This window comes from Chroicocephalus ridibundus, chromosome 3, assembly GCF_963924245.1.
Source record: "Chroicocephalus ridibundus chromosome 3, bChrRid1.1, whole genome shotgun sequence".
Classification (NCBI taxonomy): domain Eukaryota; kingdom Metazoa; phylum Chordata; class Aves; order Charadriiformes; family Laridae; genus Chroicocephalus; species Chroicocephalus ridibundus.
Genome location: NC_086286.1, coordinates 20423945 through 20440740, shown reverse-complemented (window position 1 = coordinate 20440740; position 16796 = coordinate 20423945). Strand labels below are relative to the sequence as shown.

The 16796-nt window shown below is 44.8% G+C and overlaps 1 protein-coding gene across 3 annotated transcripts; it reads left to right on the top strand.

Moving 5' to 3' along the window:
• Window positions 1-2045: 2045 nt before the first annotated feature.
• Window positions 2046-15586, top strand: LOC134512699 (THUMP domain-containing protein 2-like). Of its 3 annotated transcripts, XM_063328317.1 has the most exons (12): window positions 2046-2167; window positions 3745-3877; window positions 5108-5526; window positions 6752-6829; window positions 8139-8191; window positions 8452-8539; window positions 9128-9199; window positions 9817-9931; window positions 11676-11793; window positions 13408-13579; window positions 14358-14488; window positions 14800-15586. In XM_063328317.1, the coding sequence occupies exons 1-11, from the start codon at window positions 2072-2074 to the stop codon at window positions 14415-14417; spliced, it is 1404 nt and encodes a 467-aa protein (XP_063184387.1). In that variant the 5' UTR covers window positions 2046-2071; the 3' UTR covers window positions 14418-14488; window positions 14800-15586. The 3 variants fall into 3 exon arrangements, with proteins under 3 accessions (XP_063184387.1, XP_063184385.1, XP_063184386.1); XM_063328315.1 differs by having other exon boundaries at window positions 13408-14488; XM_063328316.1 differs by lacking the exons at window positions 9817-9931; window positions 14358-14488; window positions 14800-15586 and having other exon boundaries at window positions 13408-13542.
• The last annotated feature ends 1210 nt before the right edge of the window (window positions 15587-16796 follow it).

Sequence of the window (16796 nt, the reverse complement as noted above, 5' to 3'; positions counted from 1 at the left end):
TGAGTTGTGTGTTTTGGGAGAGAGGGGGCACTTGAACCCAGATCTTGACATCAAGAACCTGCGGCTGTTATCTGACACAGGAAGTCCAGATTCCTCACCTATGTGATTAATTCTTAATTTTTTTCCTTGGTTTGTATACCTGGTGGGGTTCATCTGACAGGTCTTGAGGGCTTTGCCACCTGATGTGCAACCCCTACTAGAGTTATATGTGTCAGTGCTCATGAATGCTGGGCAGCCTGTCCACAGAGATGTTGAACATGACAGCTATTTTGTGTGAAGGTGGCTTAAAAGTTGTGCTGTCTGAAGCACCCTCTTGGACTAATCACAGTGTGGTGCTGAGAAAGGTTTGGCACCCTTAAAAATTTGTTTCTCAACCATTGGATGCTCAGAGAATAGCATTTGTCTATTCCGTTTGCCAGGGTGGGGTGTGGAAATAAATATGCCTACTGTGGTGATGATTTTACAAGATATTTTTGAGCAGCATTACAATTTTAATGTATTCTTGCCCGCTGTTATTTATGAGTAAGTAAGTAGTAACCTGACTGGGCTTTGAACAAGCTCTTCTGCAGTGTCACTGCTCAGAGCCGGGCTCACACTTGGCCACATGCACTAGCTGTTCTGCCAGAGCTGACAGGGCAATGCAGCAGGGATATATGGAATCGAAGAGTGGGGCTGGGGGAACTGGTGGGGGGAGTTATGTTCAACTAATATCCTACTAAAAGCCTCCTCATATAAGAAAATGCTGTGGTGATGAGCCACAGGAGTCCGCCTGTATTGCTCTGTGAGTGTTCATCAACTACTGGTAAGCTTTATCTTGAGTGAGTTTTCTGAGACTTCATCTGAGGGGGGAAGAATGATTCCTGAAAGAAGACTTGCTTTGCTGAATGTACACTCTTTGAGGGGAGACTCTGTGGTGTGGCCAAAGAGGGTTTTGGGTACTCTTGTGAAATTATTCCATCCCTACACCCTCACATGAGCACACAGCTACTCTGCATCGACATCCAGCTGTGGTGAAGGCTCCTTGGAAGTGCAGCTGCTCTCCGGCATGGCAGCAGCAGGTCACCAAGGTAAGTGAACATGTCACCTGGTGAAAGGCAGCTGTCAGTCTTCCACTCAGCCCGTGTGTAAGCCAGCACCATATAGCTTGTTCAGTGCCTCCAGTTCCTCAAAAACCTTCTCCCGCAGCTGTTAACCAGCTCGTGTCTTACAGGCATCAACACAAAAATAGTGAAAGATAGTGGGATTGTTGAGGGGACCTCTATTTTCCACTGAGTTTGATGGGTTTGGGTAACTGTCTTCAGATGAAGACATGCAGAGAGCCCACAATTTAAATAACCTAAATTGGTGGCTGCTTCCAGCAGCTGTTGGCCATGACCACTCACAGTGCAGGTGGACCTAGTGCATGGCTGGGCTCGTGCTGCAGGGTGCTCAGCTGTTCCAGAGGTGGCCCAGAGTCCATAATAAAAATCCCTGGCTGACTGAGGGAAGAGAACAAAGACAGTGGGTATTTTTAAGACTGAATCTGTTCCCTCTGGCCCGTGGGTCCTCCCACCTTTGGCTTTTGAGCGCTTGTTGGAGAGCAGCGTGGTCCGGAGCACAGATGGCTTTGCTCCTGCCAAGGGACAGCTTCAGCTTTAATTAATCCAGAGATGCATCAGCTGTGGTAGGTGAGACAGACCTTCCCTTTCCCTGCTGTTGGAGGGTTTGCTTTTGGGCTCACCAGGAGCCCGCCATCTGGACTTGGACTTTACCGTGTCACTTCATGCTCTGGCTCTGTTCCACGTAAGTAAGTGGGATGGGGGGATGAGAACCTCCCCCCTGCAGCAGAGTAGTTTGGAGAAGAAAAGCTCCTGCAGCAGAGAAGGAGCTGCTGGCGGTAACTCGTCCCACGGCCTGCACCCACGCTCCCTCAGGCCGCCATGGTTCCGGGGGGGCGGGTGAAGATCCGTCCCCCCGAAAGCACAAACACGCTCCCGATCAGCTGCTTTCCCATCCCTTCCTCTGGTAGCGGGGCGGGCTGAGGGCGGAGAGCCGCCCCTGAGGAGGGCCGGGCCCCTGAGGGCGGGTCAAGATGGCGGCGGGGGGCGGGCGGTACTTCTGCACGGCAGGCCGTGGCATGGAGCCCTTCCTGGCCCGGGAGGTGCAGGCGCGGCTCGGCGCCACGGAGGTAAGGGGGGGAAACGAAGCCGGTGCCCACCCGGGGCGCGGCGATCCGGTCCGCGTCGCGATCGGCGGGGAACGCGGCCTGGTTGGCTTGGCGCCCCGGGGCTGGGCGGCCGCGACGTGGGCTGTGCCGCCGCTTGCCTGAGGGGGGACCCGGAGGGGCCGGTCTTGGTCCGTCTGGCTCGGAGGGGACCGCTAAGGACCGTCCGTGGGCAGGGACAGCTGCCCCTCGGCCAGGCCGTGTCCCGTCGCTACCCCCGGTGAGCCGAGGCCGGCGCTACCCTCCTCCCCGCCACGGTGCTTCCCGATCCGGGTTCTTTACCCGGCGTGCAAAAACCAACCGGCACACGGAGCCAAGATACTTCACGGAGTCACAGAATGGTTTGGGTTTGAAGGGACCTTAAAAAACATCTTGTTCCAACCCCCCTGCCATGGGCAGGGACGCCTCCCACCAGACCAGGCTGCTCAAAGCCCCATCCAGCCTGGCCTTGAACACCTCCAGGGATGGGGCAGCCACAGCTTCTCTGGGCAACCTGGGCCAGCGTCTCACCACCCTCACAGTAAACAATTTCTTCCTAATATCTAATCTAAATCTCCCCTCTTTCAGTTTAAAAACATCACCCCTCGTCCTATCGCTCCGCTCCCTGATCCAGAGTCCCTCCCCAGCATCCCCGTAGGCCCCCTTTAGGGACTGGAAGGGGCTCTAAGGTCTCCCTGGAGCCTTCTCTTCTCCAGGCTGAACAGCCCCAACTCTCTCAGCCTGTCCTCACAGCAGAGGTGCTCCAGCCCTCTGAGCATCTTCGTGGCCCCCTCTGGCCCTGCTCCAACAGGTCCATGTCCTTCTGCTGTTGGTGGCCCCAGAGCTGGAGGCAGCCCTGCAGGGGGGTCTCCCCAGAGCGGAGCAGAGGGGCAGAATCCCCTCCCTCGCCCTGCTGGCCACACTGCTGGGGATGCAGCCGTTTGTTTTAGTCCAGTTTTTCCAGTTTTTTGTTTTATTCCAGTTCTGTGCAAAAAAGGATGCTAGGCAATTGCTTGCTAAGCCAGCGTACCTGTTAGGAAACACATAGTGTCTTTTATACAAAAAGATAACGAAGGAAAATCACATCAAAATAACTGTTTGATCACTGGTAGTTATGTAACAAAAACTCATTTGTGCGCATCTAGATTTCTGTCTGGCTTGTTATATTAAGGTCGTCTTATATTTACATATAATTTTCCTCCTAGTGGTGTGATTTTTAGTATTAAAATTATCTAAGGTAATTGGAGGCTATACCTTCATCCTATCAGTTATCTCTAGGTTACTGTTTAACTTTCTGTTCTGTTGGGGCTCCGCTTGGAACAATGGCTGACTTCAAAATTGGATTATTGGTGTTTATGGGCTTTTTGTTTTAGGGACTTTCTATTCCTGTTGCTATGGTTTTGCAGTAAGCCATCGCATCAAGGTTGCTCAATTTAGTGGATTTTTAACTCTTTTTGACATCAAAGGGGTGAGCGGGTGTGGGGGGCTGTGGGGCCACTGGAAGTGCTCGCTCCAGACACTGTCCCACATTGGGTTGGGTCGGTTTCTATTTTTCCCCCAAGGTCGACTACGTCACAGGAAAGGTCTTCTTCAGCACAGAGGCGGAGCCGGGCGAGCTGAGGAAACTGAAGTCTGGAGAGAGACTCTTTTTGCTGTTGAAGAAACGCACCCCACTGACGGTTTCTCGAAATAAAGGTGCGACACTGACCCCTTCCCGCGGGCATTCCCTCCGGCCTGCTCACAGCTGGGCACGCAGAGAGGTGAAGTCCCAACTCCAGTCCTACTTATAAAGTTAACATTTGATTTACTTTATTTGCTTACGAACAGCTGTAGTTCTAATTGGCAATAATCAATTCTGAAGTATCTTTCACCCAGATATATGTTTTATGCTTTTATTTCTGAAAATGGATTTAAAATGTTTTAAATAGGTATTTTACTAGCCTGTGTTCTGCTGGCACTGTATGTATATGTGTATGTGTAACAACTCACCCCCCAAAAAAAATTTTTAAAAAATTAATAAAACTGCAGTCCAGTTCTGGACCCCTTGTATGCATTTTAACAATGAGTCACATTTTCCTTTAGGCAAAGTGGATTGAGATGTATATCCTGTGTCACTTAACTGTTCAGTACAGAGATTTCTTGTAAATCTCAGCTACTCAGAGGTCTCGTTATTTGTCAGTGTTGGAATAAGAACTTCGAGTAAGACGTATTCATATCTGCGTGGCTTTATTTAGGAAATCACAGGTGGCCTTCAGCTTTGAGGATCAAAGTTAACCATTATTCTAAATGAGAAAAAGAAATACCTTTTCTCTTCACCCTCTCTGCCCCCGAGCCTTGACCACCTTCAAGGTTTTAAAGTGAATTAGCCTGTATATTCCTGGTGTCTCTCTTATTGTAGCTAGCTCAAGAGGATGACTGCCCACAGGTGTAAGTTTAGGCATGTGTCGAAGACTTTGCAGCGTTGAAGGCAGGTTGATGAGTAGCAAGGAGTGATTTCCTTTCTTAAAGAATAAAATTGTGGCTTTTATTCTGAGCTGAATCAAAGCCATTTGTGTTCATGTCTGTCTTTCAGTCCTGAAAGTGTCCCACATTCTGGACCAAGTGCTTTCTGGGGAGAATGGCGTGGTAGACCCTCAGAGGTGTTCTGGTTTTCTAGAGCTGCTGAATTCTGCGGAATTCAACCCCCACACGACTGAATCTTGGTTCTGCAGAGCTTATAATCAGAGGGATACCTGGGTCTCTGCTGGTGGGGTATGTGGGTGTTGAGAGCTCAGCTGTGCCTGTGATGTCTGCTGCTGCTATACTTCCTGGATTCACACAGGAATGAAATCTGAACACAGTCTCTGTTAACAACTCTTCACAATCTGTAGGAAAAATCAAATGCTGAGACTGAACTGCTTACCCCGAAACTGCTTTTTCTTCCAGGGAAAATGCTGCAAGAGATTAAAAGCCTTGTCACTGAGGAGCCAAAGTATTGGCTGGATGTTATCTCTATTTGGAGAAACTTTCATGGGCATGAGGAGAAAAAAGATGATGTCTCTCAAGAAAACCAATTGCCTCTGAAGAGAAAATCAGAAGAAGAGACAAATATTGCAACTAAAAGGCAGAAAACGGAACAAGTGAGAGAGACTGTGTCTGAGGAATGTCAGGCAGGAGCTGGAGAGGGGTGTGTGGTACCAGAAAGAAAGAGCGATCAGCACTGCCGGACTGAAAGCGAGACTTCCTTAGAAGACCCTTCCAAAAGCAGTGGAGAGAAGCCTACTGCGAATAGTGAGCAGCTTAACTTCAGTTTCAGAGTTTCTTGTCGTTGTAGTGGAGCGACCGCCAAAATACTTCCTTCACAGGTACGCTAAAGTATCTATGTTTTAAAATAATTTAGCAAAGGTGAAAGGAGATGTGTAGTTTATTTGTCACTTCAATTGTGTGTTGTATCTTTTAGCATAACAAACTTATCGAGGCTTTTTCTGTATTTTCTCAAAAAACCCCTTAACCTGCATTTACCTTAAACAAGTGGAAATACAAGGGCAGTTGTTAACTTCTGGGAAGTGTTGCCCTGAACATTTTTCAAATCAATGCCTTTTATTGAGGATGAGTAAAGGTTGAGGTAGCTGGGCCTGTGAGCTCAAGTGGAGTCTGAGGAGCAACCTGATGGTAGTTCACGGCTACTTAAAGGGCTGTTGCAAGGACAATGGAGCCAGACTCCTCTCAGTTGTGTCAGACAATGTAGGGGACAAAAGCCAGAACTTGCAGCTTCTGTGGGCTCTGGCTGGGTACGGGGGAGAATTAGTTCCCCTGAAGGGCGGGTGCAGCCCTGGGATGAGTCCTGGGTGAAGTGGATCTTGGTCCTTGGGAGAGCTTGGTGGTGTAGAGACTTCCAGGGGCCCTTTCCATTCAGCACTCTTCTCATCTATAATGTCTTTCTACTGTGAGGAAAATAAAAAAACTGTGTGACTGTAATTTATGTAGATTTCTCTTACTTGAAGATAACAGTAGTTTCTCTAGATATTTTTTTTGTTCCTTCTAAAGCTAGTACTTTACTGCATTTTAGTACAGTCCCAGCTTTAGTACTGGGAAGATGGGATACGTGAGCCTGGCAACACAAATGGTTACTTAAATTTGTGCTGTGTGTTTGAATTCTCATACTCTGAAGGTAGTCAAAGCTTTCTAGATGCCATAAAAGCATTAAAACTGCGTGTCGTAGTTGTGCATTCTCAGGTTTTTCTCTTAGTTAATCTAGTTTACAGCCAAATTTTCTGCTTGTGATATGTAATTCTAAAATTCTAAATTCTAAAAAATTCTAAAATACAAATATTTTTGTACCTTGGGCAGGACTTGAACTTCAGCCTCCCGCACTCCATCTGAGTGATAGTCATTTTGTCCTGTGGTGTGTTTGCTCTGCTCCTCGCTGACATGCTCTCTGCCCTGTTCTACCTCTTGCAGTCTTTGTACAAATTGTTCTCTTTGGGATAGAGAGAGACTCTTTCTTTTTACAGGTATTTGTGAGGATTGTTCTGTAGTTTTCTTAATTCTGTTATTTTTACTGCCTGTGACTGTTCTTCCCCCTTGCAGGAGATTGGAAGGGCCGTTGGCGTAGCACTCATGAAGCAGTGTGGGTGGCGGGTTGATCTGCGGTACCCGGATCTAGAGGTAGTGGTGCTTGTCTGCCAGATGACCTGTTGCTGCTTCCAGAATTGCCCCCAATATCTTTTGTTTTGTTCTCTGCTTCTTTGCACATGGGACGGTGGCCTCTCCTTGCTTCTTTCTGCTGCTGAATTTAACTGGAGATCATCTGGTAGCCCTGAGCAAAGCTTTTCAGTAGCCACTGTGCGCGCGCCTTCCAGAGCACTTAAATACCAGACCGGCCAGCATGGGCCTGTATGTCAGGGGAAGGACCATGCAGGATCCATCCTGATGTTTTGGGATCTGCCACGCTTACAAACTGCTGGACTCTGTTGGAAATGGAGATCACCTGAGCCATTGGGCAGCTAGGTTAGCATCTGCAGGGCAAAGAGAGTGAGCAGCAAGGTCATCTTCTCAACAATCTCGATTTGAGAATGCCGTTTATGGAAGAGCCTCTTCCCAGGTCCTGCCCCTGACAAGCAGCTTGTTTAAGGCACCCTCCATGGTGTAAGGTGTCTGGAGGCCTCGGAAAGGACTCACTGCACTTGACAAGCTGTTTCTCTGTCCTTCTGTTTGGTGTATGGAAGCTGCTCTCAGCACTGATGCTGGGAGGTCTGAGGCCTTCTGTAAAAGCTCTGGGTTCATCTATTGGCTCTGGTTTTCCCAGGCTGTCCATCAAATACAGCATTGTTGAGACTCAAACGGGGCTTCTGTTCTTGTCCAGATGTTTGCTCTGGAACCATTCAAGTGCTGAGGACTGGGATTTTTCAGCAGCATCATGTTTCTCTTTGGGCTTCCTGGGGAAGGAAGGATTACAGTCCTGCAAGACCTGCTGTGGTGCTCAGTCTTCCTTTGGGATGCTCGCTATGGGACAGGAGGACAATTTCTTTGAGCTGCCTATATTTCTGGAAGGATTACCTATGTCTGCCTTCCATCTGAAATACTGCTTAGTGGCAATTGGTTTTGGTTTTTTTTAAAGAAATTGGGTTTTTTTTGGGTTTTTTTAAAGAAATTTTCTCCTGCTTAGAGTAAATGGTTTCATAATTAAGAATATCCATTCAGTGTTACAAAAATCAGTTCCCTTAAAGATTCAAGTGCTTGCTGATGGATTCCTGGCTGACAAAATTACCCTCCCAGCTTGCTTAAATCCTCTTTAAAGTGGCATTCAGATGACCTAGTGTGATTTCTTGCAATTATTCATAATTATCTAAAGCATGCAATTTTGTTCTTAAAAACTAGGATCATAAGTTCATAGAAACATCTTCTGTGTTTGGTTTAAATGAGTTAAAGCTATTGTCAGGTTGAGGGTTGCTGATGTTATTTTTTTCTCTTTCAGATCTTTGTACATCTTAATGACATTCACTCTGTGGTGGGGATTCCTCTTTTCAGGTGGGCATTCTCCTCACCAGATTTGTCTTAGCATTATCAGAACAGGCATAACTTCTAAATAGTCTTGCTGTCCACTGTGAGTATATATCTTCTGGTTTAATATTCACTGGATTGTCACATTAGTCTTGTGGTCTGTCTGGAGCACGTAGGCCAGACTTTGCAGTGAGTTATGGACAAAAGCAAACTGCAGATCTATCCAGTTCACGGGCTTTTCTGGGTGGTTGCACTGTTATCTTTCATTGATTTTTTGCTGTCTGCAGGCTTCCGTTGGCAAACAGAGAGTATATCAAAACAGCAGGACTGCGGTCAACAGTTGCGTGGGCCATGGCATCTCTGGCTGAAATCACTGTAAGTGAATGTTCATGGCAAAGATGTAGAGTCCCAAATGAACAGGGGGCTGCTGCTCATCAGAGCTGGAAGCTTTGAAGAAGTGTGATGATTTTAATGCTCCATGCTCTAATGCATGTGGACAGGTTTTGCCTTGTCTGTGATCAGAGTGTGCTGTCACCTGCTGTTCAGCTGGATATCTGCTGTAATCTCAGGTCCTTCTCAGCCGAGGTGTTATTCCTTGTATGAATATATATGTCTAAATGGCAAGATTTTTTCACTGTCCAGGCTTTAAACCTTGGTTGTGATTGTTCTCCCAAGGGAAAACAGAAGCAAGTGTGACCAATATCCATCTGTAGTCCGTTCATAATTTTTTCCCCTAAATGTCACCTCAAGGCAAGATGCGTTGATGCATTGTCTTTAGTGAAACGATGAATGCTTTTTACTATATTATCTTAGAAGCAAGTTTGGCCTGGTAAACCAGTGATTATTGTTACCTATGTTGGATTCAGCAGGGGTGGGTAGGTGATCTGTACATTCCTGAGTAATCTTTGTCCTGGGAGAGGAGTCTGTCTTGCTTGGGATGCAATAACCCCTTTATTTCTGTAGGCAGGTGCCTCTGTGCTGGATCCCATGTGTGGGCTAGGAACAATACTGCTGGAAGCTGCCAAAGAGTGGCCTGTGAGTATCACAGTTGCAACAGGCAGTCCCTTTGCAAGATGGCTTGTAGTTGCATCAAGAAAAATCGGTACCGCAGTTATACCAAAGTCCATTACTGGAAAGCTGGACCAAACTGATCCTTCTAGGCAGTTGTTGAAAGTGTTTTAGTAGAAATGTTCCTTCACGGGAATGTAAAACAATGCCTGTGTACTTGTGCAGGGGGTGCTGGCAGACCTGGATTTATACTGCAGGGTTTATGTGAGGCAGCCATGGACTTTTAAAACTGCCTGGACTTATCCTGGGAGCGGAGGTGACAATGGGACAGTATGGTCAGTTGTCAGTATTAGAGGCAGCGTGGCTGGCTGTAGCTAGCTGGAGTCTTGCTGTTAGGACATAGCCTCAATCTTTCTGTAAGTTACAAGTGTCTTAAGCAGAACATGAAAGGAGTGAAGACAGCACAGATTTCCCCCATTCTTCTGTCATCTGGGTCTATGTATTGCTCTGTGCAATGGTACGAGATCTCCCAAGCAAGGGGTTTGTGGTGGAAGAGCTGTGTAACAAGGCAGTTCGGAGAAGGGTTTATGAAATAAATACACCTGTTTGTCAACTAGATGACTTTTCTCTTTTTCTCTGAACAGGAAGCCTGTTATTGGGGTGCTGATATAAGTGATTCACAGTTAGAGGGTGCAGATGTGAATATTAGGACTGCAGGCCTGATGGATAAGATTGAGTTACTTAAAGCTTCTGTGAAAGGTATGTCTGTGGGCCTTCCAAGTGAGACGCATTTGAAGTTTTTTGTGGTTCTGGGATTGTACAGGTAGTCTAGGTTTTCTTGAGGTGGTGTGTAGTAGAGCTAACTCTCAACAAATGGCTGAACAGTGACTCTGTAGTGCTAGCAAACAGATAATTATTTGTTCTCTCCCCCTCTGAACACTGGCAAGAATAAACTCAGCAGAAGATAATGAGAATAATAATTGTCAGACATGGGCAGTAGTTGTCTGTCCTAATGGTAAATGCGTGAATACCAGAAAGAGTACATACCATGTGAGAGGTTTTTAGTGTCTGATGGGAACACAGCAAGGGCAAATCCAGATAAAATGTGCCTTGTAACTTAAATGTACCAAATGGGTAATAGTGGGGACTTACTAAGCTCAATGTTGAATTGTCGATGTTTTGCAGTAGGAGTATTTTAAATGATGATATCTTTCTCCTGCAAGAGGGAATCTGTTTGCTAGCTTCATGAGCTTGTCTGGAGAGAACGTAATAATTTTTTTACCTTCTTCTGGACCTCAAAGCCCGAGTCTAAATTAGTCTTTATGAAATTAATGACAGACTAAATTATGAAATTAATGACAGACAAAAGCTGAGTGTTTTTACCTGTGCATGGGTGATGAAGTATGCATATTTTTTTACCTTGCAATATTTATTTCTTAGCAGAATTGTAAAAAAATATTATTTCTTTTTTATAAGACTACATATAGCTTTATTTCTCACTTAAAAGCTGTGATTGGGCTTGGCTTCTTGGATAATGGAAGGTACTTTGATGTCGAGCTTTTCTAATACTGAATAAGTAATTGCTGTCTTTGTCAGTGGTCAGAAGCTGTTATTTCTGCATGTTTTGAGAGGGACTGTAAGTAACTTGTCCTTCCCCTTGTAGATAAAATTGTGCTGCAAGAGTTGATTCAAGAACAGCCCAGGAAACATCTCCAGCTAGTTCTGCAAAGGCTGGCATAGAATCACAGCAGGGTTTAGGTGAGAGCAACCTGACCGAGCTTTGGGGTTAGCTGGAGGTCATCTGCTCAGAGCAGAGCTAACCCTAAAGCTGGGTCAGGTTGCTCAGGTCCTTGTCCAGTCGAATTTTGAGCATCCTGAGGGATGGAGAACTCATAGTCTTGTCCTTTCACGTGCTGCCTACACTCTGGCCAGCACAACCTGGTATGTGGTCGGCCTTCATCACCACAAGGGTGCAGTGCTGCATCATGGACAAGAGAACTGACTATTCCCAGTATGCAGGAACTCTGGGGAGTTACTTCAGACACTAGCTCTGCCAGAATCCAAGTGATTCTGGCTGTAACTGGATTCTTGGGAGAAGAAAAGGGGGACAGAGAGGAATTTAATGTGTGGTTCCTTGCCATTCATATGTGTGTATCTGACATCTGTGCCAAGTAAAGTGCTTGCAAGCTTACCTCTTCTTTTGCATTTGGCTTGTAAAGATGTACTGTGAGTTCAGAAGGAGCAGTTAGTTTGGTACCATGCAGTTGTGCTATTCAGGGCAAACATATCACCAGTAACAGGGATTCTACAAGATAAGGCACACTCTCATGCAGTTGTCTTTTCCCAGTCTGCACTATGTTGGTGGCTTTGTAGTGCCGTTTGTGAGGGTAAGTACAGAAGCAGCTGTGAATCTGAGGGGCAGACAGTTTTGTAAGGTGAAGGGGGCATAGCTGCTGTTTGCTTTTCACGTAGTCAGATGTAAAGACCTGCCTTTATTCTGCAGCATTGCCATTGCCTTCAGAAAGCTTTGATGCTGTGATTTCGGATATTCCATTTGGGAAGAAGTTCAAGATCACAAAAGACATACAGCTCCTACCAGATATTCTCCAGGAAATGGAGAGGTATGTGTGGCCTTTGACATGCTTGGGGTTTGGTGTAAATGTCGTGATGGTTTGTGGTACTAAGCATTCGGTCAGCTTCAGGTTTGCTTTATTCCAAACACTCTCCTGCTCTGTAGTCTGATCCTGTGCAGGCTGTGAATGTCTGGGTCCTTTACTTGTCCCTGGCTTGTCTTGCAAGCTGTGAACATGCTGCTGGCAGCACAGGCTGACAAGGAAATGAGCTCCTTGCGTGAGCCACACTCAAAAATATTCTTTACAAGGCATGATGGTGAAATATGTGTGAGCCACACTCACAAATATTCTTTACAAGGCATGATGGTGAAATATTTGAGTCACGCTCAAATGTTCTTTACAAGGCAGAAAGAGGAGATGATGACCTAGAGAAACTTAAAGCGTGGCCAGCCAAATAAAGCAATAATCCTTTCTCGGTTGAGGTCTGCTTGTATAAAATCATAGGCTTTCCTTTTGGGTTCACAACCAAGCTTTTACCAGCCTGTGTTGGCAAGAATGATCTCAAACCAGAAAATGGTGGTAGGCATTTTCCTTTCTGTTAGCGTATACTGGAATATCCAGCTAGCCACCTGCTCTGCTTTTAGATACCTCCTTTCATCTTTCACCCATCATTCATTTTGTGGCAGAGTTGAGCCAAGCTAATAGCGGGCTGCTTCCAATGGGCAGTTCAAACCATCTGGCCGTTTACTTCATTTCTTGGCTGAACGCAAGCTGTTTCTGTAGGATTGGTCTTCATCGGGTGTTGGTCTCACTCATCCAATGCAGGAATGTGGTGGAAAGATGATGAAGAAAGCTCCACAGAATGGCAGGGCAATCTTACATCGGCTTGCGCTGACCATCCATTCCTTTGCCTGTGCTTGTCTTCTGGTCTTATTTGCTCTGTTGGGCCATCCTAAGCAAAATATTGCCTTGAGAAGGTGGAGGTGAGGAAGGGACCATTACTGTGAGAGCTCCACCAGTAAGACTGTTCAATCCACTTGCTCTGCACAGAGCCATGATGGTCTTTTTTCCCCTTCTTTCAAGGCCAAGTGTAATGTTTGCTGACGTACTAAGAAAAATGGATTGCAAACAATGGTTAATTTTTCTCTGTTTCTTGAGCTTGAAAGCCATTAAGGATTGGTGGAACACAGAAGGGCCAGACTTAAAGTCTCCAAAGGGAAAGGTCAGCTTCAGAATTGCCTTACCAGCCTGAGAAGGTCTTGCTGCCCTGGGAAGTTGTTCCTTTGCAGACTAGTGGGAGGTTCATGCAACCCAAAACCAGGGTTCGAAGGTGATAACTGCCCTCGATCCTTGGAAGAATACCAAGAACAAAAAAACTGAGCCTGTCTTCCCTGCTAACCTAATGGAAAGAACTCCTGAGGTTGGAAATGTTTGGGAGTCAGGAAAGGGCCCAGTTCCCACATTTAGAAAGGGTTATGAAGATAGGGAATTTAAATTCCATTTGGAAATGTAGGTTACTGAGTTGAGCTATGACCCTTAACATGCTTAGATGTTTTATAAATGCAGCTGGCATCTGAAGTGTCAGCAGTGTTGAGTTCTGCACAGATGAATGAGTGCCAGGCAGGATGAACACTTAACCTTTCTTTTTCCTGAAATTGCCAGAGTACTTCGTGTTGGAGGCACTATTGTATTGCTGCTGAGCCAAGATCTCCATAAGCGCATGGATGGCATCACCAAGTGTGCCGAAAATGACTCTCCTAATGCCATTTCTGATGGCGCAAGTGAGACTGCCACTGCAAAAGCCCTGAATGTTGATGGGAATTCTTCCTCCTCGGTGAATGGTGTTGAAGAGTCCTGTCTCAGCAGCCAACAGACACATTTTGGGTCTCTGGTGCCAGATGGCATTTATGGAGTTAGTCTTGGAAAGACGGATGCTTTCATATACAAATACAGGAAGATCTCTACTGCTGGGAATCGATAGCTTTCTTGCATTGTGCCAAAGTGAACTTGAATCCTGGTACACTTGAAGAGCAGCATGGCAGTGGTCTGACAGGGCCCTGATGATCCGAACGAACTCTGTGCCATTTGATAGCTCACCTTACTTTCTTTGGATGTCCAAAGGCATTGCTTTTCTCTCTTTGTTTTTTAGGAGAGGTGTAAGATACCTACTAGTGTTTTAGATGTTTTTACTGTAAAATATTGTAATGAGACAGAGTCCTCAAATCCTTGTTTAGGCAAAGCCTCTCGATATTGGGAGGAGTTTCTTTGGGAGAGAAAGTCTTTGTTTGCAGAACTGTAAAACCAAATACGGTAATATTAAATGTAAATGGATTTTCACCTTCAGCAATGTTTTTAGGTAGCACACCTTGTCTGAAGAAGTCTCCAGCTCTTTTTAAGGTCTAGATGTATGCTTTACAATATGCCTTGCATGAGTTTGAAACTTGCCTTGATGAGTTTGAAATGTCACTATTTGATATCCCTTGGAGTGGAAAATAAACTGTTTTCTGTATTAATTCTTTGCAGTGTTTGCATGTGTCTAACAGGTATGCTTTAGCTTTTTAGGGTGAAGAGACTTATTTCTATCAGAAATAATGCTTTTTCCCGCTTGATAGCGTTACTCCAAGGGCACAATGTGGAAGATGGAAAAACTTGCCAAGTGGATGAACAATTAGAAGTGACTTCTACCTGCAAAGAAGCGCATGGAAGAGAGAGGTCTTAGCAGTTCTTTTAGTCTATGCAAAAGGTATTGGGGGGGGGGGGGAAGATAGTCTAATTCAAGGCTTTCCCATGGCTGCTGAGCTGACAGGGAAGTATTTTTATAGAGAATGACTGCAGATTGCTTTTGGATGCTGTTTTGGACAAGCATTTGCAATTTGGCAAGCTGGGATGGACTCATGCATTGTATTCCTCTGCCGTGATTAGCATGGAGATAATTAGTAGTGTGTCTGGGTTTGTTTGGGCTTTATTTGCTTTTTTATATTTTTCTTTTTTATTTTTGAAGTTTGTTGTGTGTAGCCTGTTGGAAGCATTATTTTTTCCGTGTGTTTTCCACAGCAGAGCCTCTACTCTGGAGATCTTAGAATTTGAAGAGGTGAGGGCTGAACTGTAGAGACTCAAAGGGAATGAGGATATGGGTCAGATTGATGTGATCCTGCTGCTGTGAGTCCTGCTGTTTAGCTGGTACCTGGAAATGCACTAGTGCACTGCACTGCAAGTACGGATTTTTGGCGTGAACCATTATGTTTTAATTATCTGCCCTCCCACCCAAGTTCGGCTTTCAAAGAGGCCTTGGAGAAGACGATAATGAATTCATTATAAGAAAGGTAATGGGTAACTTGTTCATGCCATTAGCTCTCTATCAAATATGCACAGTCCACAATAATGTGTCTCCTCTAACTAGCACCAGTTAAGTTTATTGTAGGAGATGAAGCTTCATCTGATTGCTTAGTTCTTAATGTATCCCAGGGACATAAATACTGGACACAACACTGTTTTCAGTGAGGGTCTGAAAGAGACATGATGATTGGGTTTTTAAATTTTTTTCAGTGAAGCTACGTTGCCATGTTAGATAGGTAAAATGTTAATATTACAAAGTTATCATTAGAAGTTTAAGTAAAACACAGGACTTAAAATCTGTCCCCTTGTCCAGAGATGTGTCCTCTCAAGAGGGCTAAAATTAATGGTGAAATCAAGTTACTACTTTGTTGGATGGTAACAAAACACCGACAGCCGATCTGGTAATAGTGGTTTTGTGGAGTTGAGTGTTCTTGAGTGTTGCATATCACATTTTCATTTGCATGGTTTTGTTTCCTGTGTCTCAATAAACTTATTTGACAAGTAATTTAGCTTCATCTAAAGTCTACTTTAGAGACTGATAGCAAAATTGCTTTTCTTATTGCAGTTGTGTGTCAGGAAAATTCTTGAATTTCACCTTCTGTTTCTGTCAAATTTTCTCATCCAAAATGACACCTGCTAGAAAGGGTGAAAATTAGTTATGCTGTTTTACAAGTAATTTCTGTCTTTTGTGTTTCTTTATTTCACTGTTACAAAGAATTTGTGTAGGGTGGTCAGCAAAGTGTAAAAGAAGAGTTAGGGGTTAGGGTTTTTTGGTTGCAAAAAAGAGACACTGTCCTGTCCTGCTCAGTTTCAGGAAATATTTACAGAGTTAATTGAGGTGGTCACTTAATTTTTGGGGGTCTGTATTTACTTCATGTCTGATTAGAAAGACTTCTCTGTGTCTTGGCATGAAATTGCCATTTTAATCGTCCCTGTTCCCAGGACCTCTGCAGTTTATGCCACTTTTTGGGGTTTGGGTTACAAGTGCTGCATGCGGTATTCCGATGGAGAGCACATTAATAATTTGTTTTGTTTGCCCCCATCCTAGTTCTTTTGGTTTTAGTGGTAACCGCACATTGATTGGAAGTACGTTTTGAGGCGATTGTAGGTCCATTTCTTTTGTTCATATGATTATATCACAGCATATTTGGGGAAAAACCCAACAACATCACTTTGGTTTAATAAAGGTTGAACTTCATTTGCCATCTCAGAGGTGATTGTGTGAGTGGACCCTTCCAAAGATTTTCAGCATCTTACAATTCTCCTATGTGGTGTTTCCCTGATAGAGCCCATCCGAGTACTGCCCTGTACGCTGTTCTTCCTTCTCTGTTTCAGAGTAATGAGGCCTTTCCAGTTGTGAGGCATTTTGATTAATGAATTTTTGTATAATGGAATAACAACAAAACTTGGATTTTTCTAGCTTTTATTTCTAGTTGGTGACAGTTTTTTATATAATATTTTGATATCCTGCTGTTACAGAGACAGTAGCAATTATTTCCTGTTTAATTAGGTAGTGCTTCTCCAGCTTAACTTAGCAGTTGGTGCATTTTTTTAAGCTCCTCCCCAGATACGGCAATCTAGATCTCTGGAAGAGTATCATTCTTTTAGCCGCTGTTAGAATGGAGATCCTTATATGGTTTTCCAGAGCAGACATTGTATAAATGCTGTACACGTTTAGTAAAGTGACTGCGTGTAGATGCAGGCATTATAGGCTG

What these genes read in the sequence shown, in the direction of transcription:
- LOC134512699 (XM_063328315.1), top strand. Translation starts at nt 2,072, where the DNA reads ATGGCGGCGGGGGGCGGGCGGTACTTCTGCACGGCAGGCCGTGGCATG. An exon ending in TGCGGTACCCGGATCTAGAG is followed by an intron (nt 6,830 to 8,138) that starts GTAGTGGTGCTT and finishes TTTCTCTTTCAG; the next exon opens with ATCTTTGTACATCTTAATGA. An exon ending in ACTTAAAGCTTCTGTGAAAG is followed by an intron (nt 9,932 to 11,675) that starts GTATGTCTGTGG and finishes TTTATTCTGCAG; the next exon opens with CATTGCCATTGCCTTCAGAA.